The sequence below is a fragment of the Pan paniscus genome, chromosome 12, assembly GCF_029289425.2.
Source record: "Pan paniscus chromosome 12, NHGRI_mPanPan1-v2.0_pri, whole genome shotgun sequence".
NCBI classification, from domain to species: domain Eukaryota; kingdom Metazoa; phylum Chordata; class Mammalia; order Primates; family Hominidae; genus Pan; species Pan paniscus.
Window position 1 is genome coordinate 124,595,559 of NC_073261.2, and position 18,024 is coordinate 124,613,582.

Genomic DNA, 18,024 nt, shown 5'->3' on the forward strand with positions numbered 1-18,024 from the left:
ACCAGTGCACACACCTCCACCTGCCAGTTACCTGAGCTGGCAACCAGGCTGCGTCCCACATGTATCCCCTCACCTCACTCCTGCATGTCCTACCTGTACCTTCCCAGGCCAACCTATGACCTGACATTGTTCCTTAAATGACCTTCCACCATCCAGCTCTCCTTTCCTCCACCTCATTCTCACACCACAGCCACAGTGATGGTTTTGCAGGCTTGAGTCAACTGTGTAAAAGTAATCCCACTGTCTACACTGTCCGGAGCTCCCACGGCTCCTAGGAGGAACAGCACCTGGGAGGCCCTGACTGCCTGCACCCTCACACCTCCAGCCTCTGACCGCCTCCTGCCCATGCAGCCTCCCTGAACTCGCCCTCTGGGTCCCTCTGTCTCTCTGCATCTCTCTGTGTCTCTGTCTCAGTCTCCTCCCTGTCCCACATCCATCTTGGTCCCCTGTGAAGCCTCCTCTGTCCTCTCTGGCAGGGTAACTGTCTGTGTCTCTGTCTCAGTCTCACTCCCTGTCCCACACCCATCTTGGTCCCCTGTGAAGCCTCCTCTGTCCTCTCTGGCAGGGTAACTGTGTCTCGGTGTCCCATGAGGTTGGGAGTAGGTCTGTATTGCTCAGTGACATGCTTTCCAAATAAAGGAATAAATCAATCATGCAATGTATTCACTCAGCACATATTTATGTGGCACCTTCTTACTATGTAACAGGCATTAGGGAAAAATAGATATTCTTATTTAGTGAGATCCTTACCATGGCCCAATAAGAAACAGGGTTGGATTAATATCCCCCTTTAGAGATCAGAAAATCAGGACATGGAGAAGGGGTTTGCAAACCTCCTCCACTGTTACTCAGCTCTGTGATTTTACACAAGTGACTCAAAAAATCTCTGTCCCTCGAAGTTAGGAATTACAGCAGAATCTACATCACAGGGTCACCGAGAGGGTTTAATGAATTTGTGTATATAGAGATTTTAGAAAGCGCCAAGCACACAGGAAGCACTTTCTAAGCAGTGCTGGTATTAACTGAGCTGGTTGAAAACCGGTGCTCCAGAATTATATTCAAATGCAGTTTAAATATGTTAAAAATTATTCCAAAATAAGTGTTTTAACATTGACCCAATGGAGGCTATTCAAGCAATACAAGAAAAATACCATCTCTAAAAGAGGTGGTTGTGGGGAATCACTGTCAGGCCTCTGAGCCGACTGGTCAATCACCCTGACGTTCCGAGCCCCGCTCTCCGGTGGGAGAGGCCCACGCACAGGACACTTCCCACCCTCACCTCGTTCCTCTCTCCACGGCGGTGATAACAGCAGTTGGGAGCAGAGCACACGCTGCCAAGTTTGGTTTTCAGTTACTTGAGACCTTATCCCTGTTTATATTAAAATTGGATAAACAAAACATTCAATAAAAGACCTTTATACATGACATGGAAGTGCGAGAATGCACTACATAATGTTGTATGTGTATGAGTTTGTGAAGGAAAGCCATGGCCAGCAACTGGTTTCTAGAATAACCAGATGCAAAAAACTGGAAGTTGTTGACACCGAGTTAACCACAGAAGAACTGTGAAAGCTACAACAGCAAAAAGACATCGTGAGGCATCCGCATGGGCCCAGGAGGCGTGGCCCAGGCTGGCTTGGAGGGGGTGGGGGCGACGGGATGCCAGGCCTCCATGCGTAACCTGACGTAACCTAAATAGGGTGAAAACATGGAAAGGCCAGGTTTTCTCATTTCTAATCCAGCATGCGTTTGCCTTTTCACTCTACCCAAAGCGTCTTGGACTTCCACTCCTGTCGCTGGCTGCTGCTGAATTGTGAGAAGTCCAAGGATAAGACAGCATGGTTTTCTGTGAGATGTGGCCACTGCTAGCTTCCCTGCCCTGCTTCTGCATTGAGAATCATGTTATGGACACACTCTGGGAAAATGACGGGAGGGGTATTTTGTCAACAGAGAACTATTGAGCTACCGTGATCTTACTAGTGATCATATTTACGACTTCTTTGAAGTTTCAACTGTGTGAAAAAAGAGACAGTGCATTATTTTTGGAATCTTAAAATATCATCTATCCTAAAAATATCCTAAAGATATAAAAATATCCTAAAGATATCAAAATATCTTTTTAGATTTATATCATAAAAGGAGATATAAATCTAGGAGAAGATATGTGAGTAAACATCATTCTGTCAGTGCATTGTGGATGTTGAACTCAGTCTTGCAGAATGATGTTCAAATACAAAGGGCTGCCTTTGTGCCTCAGAGGTTTGCAGTAGCCAGCTGCGGAGCCATGGAGGTGACCAGAGTGCACAGCATCTCTGAGGCACTGACAGGGTCAGCTGAGGTCCTGGACGAGGACACAGTGCTGGGCTGAGCCCTTCATGTGTGTTGCTGGGCGGCACCACCAGTGCCCCCACATCCTCCTCTCTTTCCAGATCACCGCCCCATCAGACACGCTGTTCACAGAATACGAGGGCAGGAGGATACACACTCCCCAAACTCATGTCCCAGAATTGCTTTCCAAGGCCTCCATTTGAAATATTCTAAACCTTTGGAGACCAAGAGGGCTGTGTTGATTTAAGCAGGGCCTCGAGCCACGTGGAGTTGAACACAGATGTAATGGAATGTGCCTGGTGGTTGAATGTGTTGCCACCATGGAAGTAGATACCAGGAACTGCAGTAGGAGAATGGATCAGAGAGAGAAGGGACAGAGGGTACTTGTTTGTAGTTGGGGATACGACTGTATTCACACTTTACATTAACAAATAGAGAGCAAATCGTGAGCAATGAACCATGTCAAATGGCAGGAAGCACTGGAAGTTTGACGCCAGATGATTCCAAAAGTTGCTACGCTGAATCCAAGAGCTTGCAAAATGTAGGGATAGGGAAGTAAAACCAATTCAAGTGAAAATAGAAGACTAGAAGGTACTGAAACGTACACTTCATCAGAAAGTTCCTACCACGGGAAGGGAATCATTTAGGAAATTTAAAACATGTAAAGCTTTAGAGAGTAAAGGAACAGCCGACGCTTCTATCACATCGATAGGTAAACTAAGGCCCAGCCAGAGTCCGGGTGCTCAAAGAGGTGCTAACAACACCAAGCCTGGAGCTCACGCCCTTGGTCGTGTGGTGTGCTCTACACATCACCACCCTGGATACGCTCAGGCTGTTTGTGAAATGTTTCACATATTAAACTAAACCCTGCTTGATAGGATTATACCAATATTGTCCTGGCAGAGACAGACGAACTCCTCACTTTTCTTTTCCATGTGTACTTGACTTTCCACACACACTCACCTTCTCCAACTATCTTGATCAACTATTTTTTTTCTACTCTTGCTTATTTATTGTCCCTCTTCCTCCACTACCTTCCCATGCCCAGCAAGTTCTAATGGAGTAGGAGCCATGGCAGCTGCCAGGAGATGGAAAAGCAATGAAAGTGGGCGGGCCCTCTGCAAGGGAGCCAGCCAGCTGCAGGTGCAGGGGAGTTCAGAGGACATGTGAGCAGGAGGCAGCCCGCCTCCCACGCCTCGATGGCCCAGACATGTTCTCCAAGGTTGGGACTCAGACACCCACCACGGCAATGCCCTACGGCCCAGACCCCATCCTCCCAAACGTCCTCCTAGCCAGATACATTGTCCTCCAAACTCTCAGCTGTCCCAGGTGATCATGAGTGAAGCCCAGTTGTGCTCACTTCTAACTGCAGCATCCATTCTAAGGAAAATCTCCACTCCCTCCTCTAAACCTCATGGGGCCAACATCGCACAGTCTGAACAACAAGTGAGCCATCTTGAAAAGGAGGGCGGCTGTGCGTGTGAATGAGCAGGGAGAAAATGAAACAGGAGCCCCACCTTACCCCCAGTCACCTCACTGAATAGCACCAAGCCAAGTGGGGTGACATCACTTCCCAGCAATCGGGACTCATAGATGGTCACGGTGGGCCTAGTTATCTGTTTTAGTGAATGGTGCTGTGCAGGTGGCCTCAGTGCAGAACAGACTGTGTCAGACAAACATATTGATGCACTGATGAAGGAGAAGGAAGCTGGGAAAAGCTCCGGTCATTATGACCCGCGACACCAAGGGCAGGCTCTGGAGGAGCCATCCGTGCACAGCTGCATCTATTATCTGCTAACTGAACAAACACAGAAGGTATCCACCAGAACCAGTCTACTCAGATACGGGTGGCCCTGCGAGGAGGTTGGTTGGTGGTGGGCTTAGACTTGACGGGTTGTCCGGTGGTGATTCAGCATGAAGGTGTGGCTGGCTCTGGGATTATTATCTCAGATTATCCCCTCACAAATGAAAATATAAAAGGAATCCCAGAAATCTGTTTATTTCATATTTGAAATGTTATGTAGACTATAGATGAATTTTTTTTCTTGAATTATCTGGTGATTAAAATTGTTATTCTTGTTTTGCTTATTATGTTTTTAAGGGATGATAACGTTTCACCCTAGTGTTTCAGGGCTGATAGAGACTTAGAAGTCATCTAACTGCCCTCATCTTAGACTTAAAAAGTGGCATCCAAATTGATGAAGGGACTCCCTGAGTCACGCAGCAAGGTGGCAATGAAGTCCCTCAGCTCTTGCCCCTACCCCATGCTTGTGTCTTCCTGGGCAGCGGTCCCCATCCTTTCTGGCACCAGGGACCAGTTTCATGGAAGACAGCTTTTCCATCGTTTGGGGGTGGAGAGGATGTAATTCAAGTGCATTTATATTTTTTGTGCACTTTATTTTTATTACTACAGTGTAATATATGATGAAATAAGTTTACAACTCACCATAATGTAGAATCAGTGGGAGCTTGTTTTTCTGCAACTAGATGGTCCCATCTGGGTGTGATGGGAGACAGTGACAGATCATCAGGCATTAGATTCTCATAAGGAGCACACAACCTACATCCCTCACATACACAGTTCTCAGTTCTCAGTAGGGTTCAAGCTCCCATGAGAATCTGATGTGGCTGCTGATCTGACAGGAGGCAGAGCTCAGGTGGTCATGCGAGCAATAGGGAGCAGCTGTAAATACAGAAGAAGCTTCGCTCGCTTGCCTGCCGCCCCCTCCTGCTATGTGGCCCAGTTCCTAACAGGCCACAAACCACAACCTATCAAGAAAAACTGGTTTCCTAAGAAACATAAAATTGTTTCTCTTCCCTTTCGCTAGTGCAATTGGTCTAAATTGTTTTAGAAGTATTGATAGAAGAAACAAACAGGACAATCATTAGTTTCCAAAACTTTAAGGAGCGACATGTTTGTTGGATAATTGGATACCTGAATAAAAATAAAAAATAGCAAAAGTTTCTTGTTATTATCACTATTACACAGCAGTTCCTATCATTCATGGAGTACCTAGCAGGTGCCAGATTCAGTACTAACCTCTTTACATATATATATATATTTTCATTTCATCCTTACTGCAGCCATGTGAGATTAGCATTTTTCTGACTTTACAGCTGATGATGTTAATGTATAAGGTTGAACATCTGTCCAAAGTCAGTTGACCAACAAGACCTGCCATGGGCAATGCAAGCTCCTCCTGGTCCACACACACTGTGTCCTGCTCTCACACTCTGTCCCAGCACCTTCTTACCCAGGGTCTGACTGTACCAAGAAGCTCCCTCACGGCCCTTGGTCCTCCTGGCCTCTCTCATCTGTCTAATGATCTGGGCACCCTCCTCAGCTCACTTTCTCATCCCAGTCCCCACCTGAACATGGCGCTGGCTGTCTTCTGCTCCCCGCATCTCTAGCCTGCACCTCCTCTCTTCTGTCCTCCGCTTCGCACCTATCCAACATGCATTTTAATTGCATTATTGAGTGCTTGAAAGAACTCGTATCACTCCCTGTTTCCTGGGTCAAAATCCAGAGTCCCATCATTCATCCACGAGGTTGATTGGACCCCGCCGGACTCTCCACTCTGACCTCCACCTCCTGGCCCAGCCCCGCTCTATGCTCCAACCTTTGGGGTTTGCTTTTGTTTTAGTTTTCTGAGCCCCTGGTGTTCTTACATATGTTCATGTCTTTTGCAGATTGTTTTAATTGGGATGTGTTGAAATGCTTTGTTTCCCTCCTAGACATCCTTTACATATCTGTGAAAGCTCATCAGCAGCCTCACCTCTTCCTGAAAGCCTTGCTAGCACCCGTGCATGCCTGCCGTCTGTGTACAGGACATAGAGCCCTCTGCACGTTTTCATTATGGGATTTATCACACTTCATCCTTTCATTCCGCAAATGCCTGTTGAGTGTCTATGACATGCCAGGTGTTTGGTGCATGGTGTACACAGGAGTGAGAGGTTCTAAAATGGTATTTGTGACTTGTCTAAATCCCTTGTTAGAGCATAAAGCCTTGGTGTGAAGATCTGTGCCACTCATCTCTGAACTCCAGCATAGCCCATGACCCAAAATAGAGGAGTTGCCCAAATAGTACACACTGGTCAGGGTCATGACTGAATGATCATTCACTACCCCAGATCCAAAGCCAAGCTAGTCAAGGTGTGCAGGACCCCCCCTGCAGAATAATGGGCCAGTGAGAGAGGCTACACATCTCACCCTGCAGAATAATGGGCCAGTGAGAGAGGCCACACATCTCACCCTGCAGAATAATGGGCCAGTGAGAGAGGCCACACATCTCACCCTGCAGAATAATGGGCCAGTGAGAGAGGCCACACATCTCACCCTGCAGAATAATGGGCCAATGAGAGAGGCCACACATCTCGTTCTGCATAAATGGAGTATTTGCCTGCGGTAGTTTGCCTCTATGTCTCCCCTAACCCACCTATTTTTTTGTAGTATATATATTATTTCTACAACAAAAGTGAATTTGTAATGTAGCTTTGAAAATCGTTCTTTCTCAATGAGAACACTTGGAAACAGGATGGGGAAAATCACACACTGGGGCCTGTCGTGGGGTCGGGGAAGCGGGGAGGGATAGCATTAGGAGATATATCTAATGTAATATACCAACATGGCACACATATACATATGTAACAAACCTGCATGTTGTGCACATGTACCCTGGAACTTAAAGTATAATAATAATAAAAAAAAGAAAATCGTTGTTTCTCAAGGAAAGATTATGAGCTTCTGCTGTAAGGAAGGGTCTCATCCAAGCCTGGGCCAATTTCAGCGTGATTTAGTGGTGATTACCGCTAACACTGAAGTTGTTTTCTGGAATGCTGGCGTGGGACTAATAACATCTAAGACTGAGGAAGTTCTGCACAACTTTGAATGATGCAGTTGCTTTCATACAACATTGACAAGCCCTAGGGCTCATCTCGTTTCAGGAGGTTATCAAGTCTAAAGATATAATTTAATCCATAAAATATACAAATCCAAATATATCCAAAGCTCTTTCACGACATAGACATTTTTATATTTTACATAAATATATATGTAAATATAATGTGATTAAAATAAATCTTGCTTCAGATGTATATTATACATAGTATATATTTGGTAAAATGTTTCATAAATTTGTATTGTCAATTACATGTTATACACATTATGCAAACCAATCTCATGAATTTTCGTAGGATCTCTGGAATTATAGGAACGAGGAACTAGGAGACTTGGACTAAATGTGAATGGTAACTAGACAAATGTGAGCGGTATTTATTTGCACTATCACTTCATTAACAGATTTCAGCACACTTCGGGGAACATGTATGTTATGTCTCTCTGGTGTTTGTGCTGATGACATTCATGATAAGCCTTTAAGTACCTTGATCAAGGCCCCCATTGATCTGATTTTAAAAGACAGTAACACAGATATTTTTTCTCTCTCTCTCCCCTGCCTTCTCTATTTTTTTTATTAGTGTATATGGTTGTCCCTTGGCGAAAAAAAGAAAAACACAAGATAAACAGCCCCAGGAACCTGCTCCTAAACGAAAGCCATTTGCCGTGAAAGCAGACAGCTCCTCAGTGGATGAGTGTGACGACAGTGATGGGACTGAGGACATGGATGAGAAGGAGGAGGATGAGGGGGAGGAGTACTCCGAGGACAATGACGAGCCAGGGGATGAGGACGAGGAGGACGAGGAGGGGGACCGGGAGGAGGAGGAGGAGATCGAGGAGGAGGATGAGGACGATGACGAGGATGGAGAAGATGTGGAGGATGAAGAAGAGGAAGAGGAGGAGGAGGAGGAAGAGGAAGAAGAAAACGGTAATCTTTAAAATATTAGCAAAGTAACAAGTCGTGATTTGGGTCCACTGTTCAAGGTGAATTGCCGGCTGTTACTATGAATGACTGGCATATAAAGAAATTGTTCTGCTTGGTCAATACTGAGAAAATTAACCCCTTATATGAACTGAACACTTCTGTTAAAGAATTCTTCAGATTCTCTGTTACACTTCAGATTTTATGTCAGTCTAATTTTTATTCAGGTTGGTTGTCAGTAATTTACTGAGATATTTATGGTGTACCTTTTTGATTAGCTTAACAAAATGTATCAAGGAAGTTAAGTTAGCAGACCTGGTCTTTAATTTTACATTTTCCTGAATGCTGTATCCATGTGATACAATGATTGGGCAAAGGGCAAAACAGTGTTGTTGGAATGGCTTAGCCCAGGTACCTCCTCAGGGGAGTTGGAAGTCCTGCCTAATGACTGGTACATCAACCAGCAAAGTGGGTTTTGTCTGTAGATTGCCAAAGCTTTGCTTGAGTGATGGTCACATAATTGGGATGAAAGGAAGTAGTATTGCTACGAGATAATCAGCCGGTCATCTGCTTCCATATGTGAGAGCTGTTTCTGATCTGGGGTTTCCGGTGCTCTGAGACACGCCAGGGAGAAGGCCGCCATGCTGTGTGTTGGGAATGTTCCCGGCAGTGCGTTTACGGTAACATGGCTTTCATGTCCAGTGTTCTGTTACTATCCGACGCACAATACCACTTCAGAACTAACCCTTTCATAGAAGTCATTTCTTCTGAGGAAAGAGGTGGGAGTTTTGTGGTTTTGTTTGTTTGTTTGCTTGTTTGTTTTTTTGCAAAGCCTAGCTATCATCTTTATTGGCTTAGGGTTTTCCTCATAGAAATGCCCAAACATGTTGTAAGTGAAGGGAATTTTCTTTCTTGCCCCTCTCCCTTGGGCTCAAAAGTTCTTCAAGAATCTGATTACCAGGAGAACTAATTTCTGGACACAAAGGGTAGTTGTTTCAGCCAGTGGGTGGGGCCTCCATACATCAGGGAGATGTGAGTTGCTTGTTGCTAATCTCATGTGCAGGCTTAAATTACCACTCCTCCTTCAGAAGTCAGAGGAGTTTGTACTAGGAAACCTGAATTTTATGAAATAATCCTAGATTGTTACAGTGGCTTAAGATTCCTATGCAAACAATCCATCACTTACTTACATGTACATATATACACAGGCACAGATAGATATACAGAACATAGATAGATATGTATATATACACATAGATGCATATGTACACACACATAGATAGATATGTATATACACATAGATGCATATGCACACACACATGCATTACATAAATTAAAATTAGTCTCCCAAGATTTTTTGTCTCGCTATGGTAGAATGCTGGGTAGAGAAGGCCTATCAGAACACCTATCAACAGACTTACCATCATCGCTATTAAATCTACCAGGGACACAAGGCACCAGTGTCATTCATGAGATGCTAAGAATTAAAATAATAGATTTGTGTAGTAAAATATTTGGAAAGTAGATCAACCTGGCAAATTATTTCTGGACACTGTATTAAGTGAGTGTCATTTTGAGTGACTCATTAATTGTGGAGGCTGATTAATGATTTGTAACTTGCCCAGGGCTTACTAGAAAGATGGTATACAATGTGGCTCTTTCACGTTCTCACCCGTTTGGAAAGCAGGAGGCATTCATGTTTGGTGCGACGGATTAAGATAGGAAATCTGTAAATAGGTATCGTTTACACCAGGGGCCTTAACCAGGTTTTAAGTTTTGCTCTTCATTTTCTAGAATTAAAAATTCAATTTTAGTTTATTTATGGTCAAATTTAAATATTTCTTTAAAAATACAAAGTGATGTACTTTGAAAGGTAGTCAGAAGCCTTATTGAAATAGCTTTAGAATGTGACTGCGTAGGGTTTGTCTATTCTCACTTGAACACTTAGGATATAATTGTTTTTAAATGCTGGAAAGCAAACTAGAATTAAAGACATTTTTGCCAGAAAAATGCAAGTAAATGGGCACCCAGTGGATGTGTGACAGCACCGCCAAAGGAGCGACTGGCTGATCGTGCCTCAGGACCCAGGATTTCTAACTCTGCGGCCAGACCTGGCATGGTGCCCACCACTCATGTGGTCAGCAAATGCTGAGTCCAGAGCACGGAAGACAGGAGGTGCTGAAAGCAAACACTTGTGAAGAGGTATCAGGACCATGAAAGAATTCATAGTTAATTGTGGGGTGCCTGGTTTCAGAATTCATGTTCAGCAGCTGGCTCCCTAAGGAAATAACTTCTATTATCACCTATGACAGGACTTTTAAAGGAATCAAGTGAGCTACTCAGGAAGGTGCAGCCACAGGGAGATGTTGAGAGATAACCTACCTGCTAGCAGTGTGAGACAGGTGCACCCAGTTTACTGAGCATCCTGGCAGGGTGCAGCCACAGGGAGATGTTGAGAGATAACCTACCTGCTAGCAGTGTGAGACAGGTGCACCCAGTTTACTGAGCATCCTGGCAGGGTGCAGCCACAGGGAGATGTTGAGAGATAACCTACCTGCTACCAGTGTGAGACAGGTGCACCCAGTTTACTAAGCATCCTGGCAGGGTGCAGCCACAGGGAGATGTTGAGAGATAACCTACCTGCTACCAGTGTGAGACAGGTGCACCCAGTTTACTGAGCATCCTGGCAGTAGAGCGTGATACTCCACTCCCTTTCAGAGAGCCTCTCATGAGAATCCCAGATCCCAGGCAGCCACTTAGAACCAACAGCATTTGCATGCCCTTGTGGGGCCCTTCCACCAGGTTTCCATTGCCACAGATTCTCTGGAGGGACACCGAAGGCTTGTTTGATTTCTAAGGCAAACAAATGCATTTCTCCTAAGACATAATCACCTGAGAGGCCTGATTCCTGGAGACACGCTCACGAAGCCTTTCTCTGGGAGAAGGACGTCTCCATTGGAGGAGCCCCATATGGGTGTTTCAACACCCCATTTAGCCAACGTCACCTGCAGGTACTCCAGCTGGATGGAATATCTTCTAGTCTCTTATACCCCATCAGGGTCAGAAATCTCCAAGCAGCTTCTATATCAAAGGAACAGGATAACTGTTGATAGAACCGTCATTTTACGTGATCAAACTCCTAGTTACGTTTAATGTATTAAAAGGAGGCTTTGAAAGGCATACATCAGCCCATCTCCTGTTTGAATGTTCTCACTTGTTGAGCACGTTATATTTTACCTCACTGTTAAATGTAGTGCCAAAATCACTATCAACAAATGTAAATGTCTGCCATGACAGCAGCATCTTTAATGTGAGATGTGCAGCGTAAGTACGGGAGATTCCATACGGTGCCTACCAGAGACGTCCTTTTGTCCTCCCCTCCAGTGGCTTGGCAGAAATCATGCACTCCCTAAAAGCTGGGGGGTCCCATTCCTCTGATCGCTGGAGTTCTGGGTCAGCATCCCGAGGCTGGCCTTTCATGTTCCTTGGGTGACACTCTTAGTGACTGCTATGTCCCTGGGCCAGCAACCGATTCCCCTGCAGTTGATTGTGCTCCTTTTCTAACACAGAGAAGCACAGACAGAGACCTGAGATTAAAAGGAAGCCACGTGGCCAGAGCACAGAGTGGAGTGTGACTCCCGCACCCATCCTGCGTGGCACAGGGTGGCCGTCTGAGTGCAGAAACCAGGGCATCGTGATGGAGCTGCTGGGACAAGGTCATGCTGGCCTCAGCCTTGCGAGTAGAGAGAAAGTCTCAGGCGATTTATCCCGGCTGGATGCCATTATTTGTTCATCCAGTTGGGTATTTTCACCTCTATAATAAACTGAAATGTGGACTTTACTAAGAGGTTTTGTTTTAGATAAAACAAATGTATACAAACTCCCAGATTATTACAATAGGAACCCACAGGTTATAGAAGGACTATTGTTTATAATTTAAGATTAAGTATTTATTTTAATTTCAAGGATCCTCCAGCATTGTTGCTTATATGAATCAAAATAGTCCTAATAATGTAAGTTTCCAATAGGCATATTTAATCACATTATTGAATTTGATCTTCACATTGATTGCATAAGATGGGTAGGGCAGAAGCTCTTTTACTCTCATCATACAAATTAGAAACTGAGGCTAATTAAGATTATATTATTTTCTGTAGGTGGGGGATAGGTAATCAAACACTTTGCATGGTTTTCCTTGTAATGGAACTCGTGTTCTCCTGATCACCTTCTGCTTATTTGAACAACAGGGGATAATACCTGAGAAACTCATTTCAGATTAAGCTCATATTTAATTAAGCAAAGTTATATTTATTATACATAGACCTACCATAGGCTGGTCTTTTGCATGAAGAATTTTGTTTTCAGAATACATCATTACAGTCTAAGTCTGCACCAATTAAAAATCCCCTTGTTATCCTAAAGTTAAGAAAGTTATTGTTCAATGGCCATAGATTTTTCTATTATCAGATCTTTTTATGTTATGATAAATATTTTTTGGATTCATGTGATTTGAGAAATATATAGTAAATGGATATATAATACCTAGCAAGGTATGGTTTATGTTCATACTCCAGTCCACTAAAATATCTCTAAATCAATGTATACACACACATACATATATTCTTTATAGCAGACATTGCATCTTCCCTTAGACAGGAATCAACATTTCCTGAGGAAGAGCCTAGCAATGTGCTTTCTAGACTAAAGAAAGCTTCAGTGTGTGCAGCTGCCTTTAGCACATAGATGTTGCTTTAAATGCCCTGTTTCTGGAATACTTTGGAGAATATATGAGGTTCTTTCTTCACTACTCTTTACTGAATCTCAGGGCTGCCTTGCCACTTGATCACGGGGCTAAATCAGGTGACACGCAGGTGTCTTCCTTTTCTAAAGTCTTCCTGGCTTCCTGTATCGCGTTCTCCAGATCAGTGACCCACAGGTGTGCGGTGGTGTCCTGGGCTGCTGGCCTCTGAGGAGGAGGGGCTGCTTGAGAGGAAATCTGTGTGGTCACCTTAGGGCCTTCTCCACGTGCGATCTGATGGCCGCGGACATTAGGGCCTTCTCGACGTGCGATCTGATGGCTGTGGACGTTAGGGCCTTCTCAACTTGCGATCTGATGGCTGCAGACGTTAGGGCCTTCTCGACGTGCGATCTGATGGCTGTGGACGTTAGGGCCTTCTCGACTTGCGATCTGATGGCTGTGGACATTAGGGCCTTCTCACTGTGCGATCTGATGGCTGTGGACATTAGGGCCTTCTCGACTTGCCATCTGATGGCTGCGGACGTTAGGGCCTTCTCAACTTGCGATCTGATGGCTGTGGACGTTAGGGCCTTCTCGACTTGTGATCTGATGGCTGTGGACATTAGGGCCTTCTCGATGTGCGATCTGATGGCTGTGGACGTTAGGGCCTTCTCGATGTACGATCTGATGGCCGCAGACGTTAGGGCCTTCTCGCTGTGCGATCTGATGGCTGTGGACGTTAGGGCCTTCTCGCTGTGTGATCTGATGGCTGCAGACATTAGGACCTTCTTGATGTGCGATCTGATGGCTGTGGACGTTAGGGCCTTCTCAACTTGCGATCTGATGGCCGTGGACATTAGGGCCTTCTCGATGTGCGATCTGATGGCTGCAGACATTAGGACCTTCTTGATGTGCAATCTGATGGCCGCGGACGTTAGGAACTTCTCAATGTGCGAAATGATGGCTGCAGCTGCTCTGGGCAAGGCATGGAGGCCGCCCTGAGGCAGAGTTGATGTGGGGGTCAGGGGAGTCGAACAGGAGGCAGGGGCTGCTTTTGTTGGAGGAGTGTGCCCTGACTCTTCGGCCAGCTGTGGGATCACCATGGCCAGTAATCTGTGCCTGTTCCATTCTAGTATCAGGCTCTGTCCTCACTGTAAATCAGTCCTGTGCATGGGACAATTTTCTAACGGGGCGTTTCCACTCCCCACCTTCTTTTTTAAAGGGAATTCAAGGCAGAACTCATGCTATAAAAATTCCTTCTCACAGAAACATTTCTTTTTTCATGGTAAAGTTCCCAGGGTGTGTTTTCTTTCAAACAGGATGAGGTGCTAGCCCCAAGTTGCTAGAGCATCCTGGTATTTGTGGAAGACAAATTTTCATAGGCTTGAGTTTTCACAGGAGGACAGCATGGAGGGGGTGAGGGGTCTGCTGTGTGGCCTCTGAACTCCCCAGCTTCCCTGCAGGACACCATTCTCCATATTGATTAGCCAATTATCCTCTCCTGTCTTTCTCAGGGAAATATCCCTGATGAGGAAAGCAAGTTGAAACGCAGACAGACTGTGAAAAGCAGAATTAGCCAACCAGTTTTCACTGCAGTCAGCAGAAAAGGCAATGAGTTCTGAGACCAACATAGAAACAAAGATCATATGTTTGGTATGTGAGGCTTCAACCAGAGGAAGACTGTGGACACAGTTGGGAGAAAGAATATGATGATTTGGTATCATCTTAAAACTAACCTCTCCCTGCATCCACGGAGGCATTTTTAGGACATGGCATGTGCAGCTACGTTGAAGTACATGGCACTGCATCTTGGGAATGAGTAATCATAGAATTAGACATTTTTAGGTGTCAATGTATGATTTTAAAAAACCTAAACTCTCTTCACGCAAACTGTGCTAAATTATAGAAATATAATTTATCCTATTTTTCATAAACCTTCAGGTACTTTGATACAAAGCAAAAATCTGGCTGCAAATATCATGCCATGTACATTTAAGATGCAGGTAGAGGACGGGTGTGGTGGCTCACGCCTGTAATCCCAGCACTTTGGGAGGCTGAGGGGGACAGATCACCTGGGGTCAGGAGTTTGAGACCAGCTTGGCCAACAGGCCAAAACCCTGTCTCTACTAAAAATACAAAAATTAGCCGGGTGTGGTGGCACATGCCTGCAATCCCAGCTACTTGGGAGGCTGAGGCAGAATAATTGCTTGAACCTACTTGGGAGGCGGAGGTTGCTGTGAGCCGAGATCACAGCCTTGCACTCCAGCCTGGGTGACAAGAGCAAAACTCCATCTTGAAAAACAAAAAAAGATGCAGGTGGATGCATAAAGTCCTGGGGAAACTCCTTTTAGCGTGATAATGAAAACAGAAAATGTAAGATAGTGGGGTCGAATATGTTTCTGTTCAATTTGCTTATAAAGTCCACTCTAAGAAAATGACAGTTTATCTGCTATGCCTTGTGAATTTAGGTTTCATTCCAAGTTCTGGTTTATCCACGGGTAGATGGAGTTGAGGAATGAGGTGTGTTTCCAGCTCTGGCTGTGTCACATGTCCTAAGCGAGTCACCTAGCTTCACTGGACCTCAGTTTCACTTAAGATTAGGATAATAGTACGTGCCCTTCCTTCACTTCGCTGTCTTATTTTGAAGCTTAAAGAAGTTGCAGAATATAAAAACGATTGAGAGATGTGAAGCAGTTCAGAACCATAACATCACAATTGTGATTAAGGACAATTTCAATATGATATTATGCTCCCACCCATTTATTCACGCTCTTCTGTAACCCTGAACCTAGCGTCCATGACCCCCTCCCCACACGCAGCAAGTATATCATGTATATTAAGGCTGCAAGAGTTTAAAAGATTCAGAATATCATGACAGCTCATTTCAAAACACGGTGTGTTTTTTTTCTCTGTGCCCAGAAGGGCACTGGGTTGCATGCAGACACAAAACTAAACAGAGTCACCATTTTATGGAAGAAATACATAATACAGTATGGAAGAGGTGTGTATATAAAAAATACAAAGCATGGTTCTTTACAGGGGGCAGAATTAGAAGTCATAAACTGAGGTGGAGGCTTTAAGTATTTGATTTGAAAATAAAAACATACATTTCTGAATACTGAGGCTCACTAAACTTCAGATTGCTAAGAAAGTGGTCATGTTGTCTCTGCAAGCTCTGCCGAAGCAGATTAGAGTCTTCTCTTTGACATGGATGAAATATGGAAGACTAGAGACAAAGAGAAGGAACCCTGATGTCCTCTCAATTTCCCTCCCAATCTAGCACATTTATGTGAGCAGCCACCTGTGTCTCAAACCCATTCTGGAAAACAGAAGAACCAGAATTTTCACAGTCTTATCTCTGCTCCCCGGGTTCCGAGCACTGACAATAAAAGCAATCACTCTGGGGACAGGGAGTCTTCACGGTCATCCAACTGATCCAGAAAGTCTTTGACCTGTGCCTGTGTGTGTGTGTGTGTGTATGTGTGTGTGTGTGTGTGTGTGTGTACATGACAGAGACGGGGTAGGGGGAAGAGAGAGAGAAAGAGAGAATGAGACAGACAGAGAGACAGAGACAGTGGTGTAATTCGTTCGAATGTTTCAGTCTGTCTCTATCTGAGTAGCTGTTGACTCCAAACAGCTCATTCTCTGGGTAGAAGAATGTGACTCTTATTTTTTTAATCCCTTAATTTATGTAAGCCAGATACCTAAAATGTCATCAAATAAAAAGACCCTCAAAGCTTTATAAATAAATGAGACTTCATGCATTCACCTTTTAGCTCATAGAAAGGACAGCATTGAAATCACTGTAGCACACAAGAACATGAAAGCGCTGTCCCACATGGGTGCTGCTCTGCTGGTGGGCCGTTTATAGAAAATACATGTCATATGAATACATATCTATAAATTACATATATGAGGTTGTATATATATATATATGTTATAAAAATCAAAATCAGGCGGGGGGCTGTGGCTCACACCTGTAATCCCAGCACTTTGGAGGCCAAGGCGGGAGGATCACGAGGTCAGGAGATCGAGACCATCCTGGCTAACACGATGAAACCCCGTCTCTACTAAAAATACAAAAAATTAGCCAGGCGTGGTGGCGGGTGCCTGTAGTCCCAGCTACTCCAGAGGCTGAGGCAGGAGCATGGCGTGAACCTGGGAGGCGGAGCTTGCAGTGAGCCGAGATCACACCACTGCACTCCAGCCTGGGTGACAGAGCAAGACTCCATCTCAAAAAAAAAAAAAAAAAAAATCAAAATTAGAGCCCAGCTCCCTCTGAACTTCCACCTCTGCATCCATGCTGGCCAACATGGCAAACCCTAGACCAATGTGTTTATTTAAATGTAAATAAGTTAAATTCATTACAACTGAATAATGTGAAAAATGCACTTCCTCGCCACACCAATCGCATGTGGGTTGCCCTATGTGGCTCATGGCACTGTGCTAGGCAGTGTCCACACAGAACTTCCTGTCACCTTCTGTAGCACACCTGGGCGCTGGGCACCTTGTCCTGGGCCTGTTGCCACTGAGCTCAGTGCAGTCTCTTCTCCTGATGCTCCAGAAACCCCATCTAAACATGCACACACTTGTGCTTGAAGAGCCACACGCACCACAGTCTCCTGTGATCTGTTCCAGTCTTTGGATGAGGCAAATCACTTCAGAAAAAACTTCCCTTACACGTTAAGCCACTGGGTTCCTCTTTCTTTGAATCCAAAATTGTTCAGTCTTCGGAAGAATTCAGAAAATAAATTTTTGTTCAGTGTTCAAAGTGAAGCGACATTAACAACTTGAAGCCAAGGCATCCTCACCCCTCTGAGTTTTTTTCTGGCCCAAGTTGTGTTTTCTTCAGCCTAGGTGGTATTTCTTCCATTTTGGAGCTAGAATCTGTGTCGCCTGAACTTCCTCCGAGTAGAAACAGAGATACCTAGGGACCAGGTCTTCTCTATCACCTGGGAGCCCTGGGGTAATTTCCGTGGCTCTCTGAGCTCTCACCTGGGTTCTCTGCAGAAGGGCCCTGTCAGCTCGGTGGGGGCTGTGGAAGCTGCCTGGTCCATTAGACCAACATGAGTTGGATTCCTGGATGTATGTACTAGCCATATGACCTTGAACTCCTCCTCAGATCCATCCCTTCATCCACAG

General features: G+C 44.8%; 1 protein-coding gene across 18 annotated transcripts in view; it reads left to right on the forward strand.

Moving 5' to 3' along the window:
- Nucleotides 1-18,024, forward strand: part of MYT1L (myelin transcription factor 1 like) — a 560,909-nt gene that overhangs the window by 395,773 nt on the left and 147,112 nt on the right. For all 18 annotated transcript variants that reach the window (XM_034952508.4, XM_034952504.4, XM_055108320.3 and 15 more), the window contains one exon: nt 7,804-8,150. In XM_034952508.4, coding sequence (XP_034808399.1) covers nt 7,804-8,150 — 347 coding nt within the window. The remainder of the gene's footprint in view (nt 1-7,803; nt 8,151-18,024) is intronic.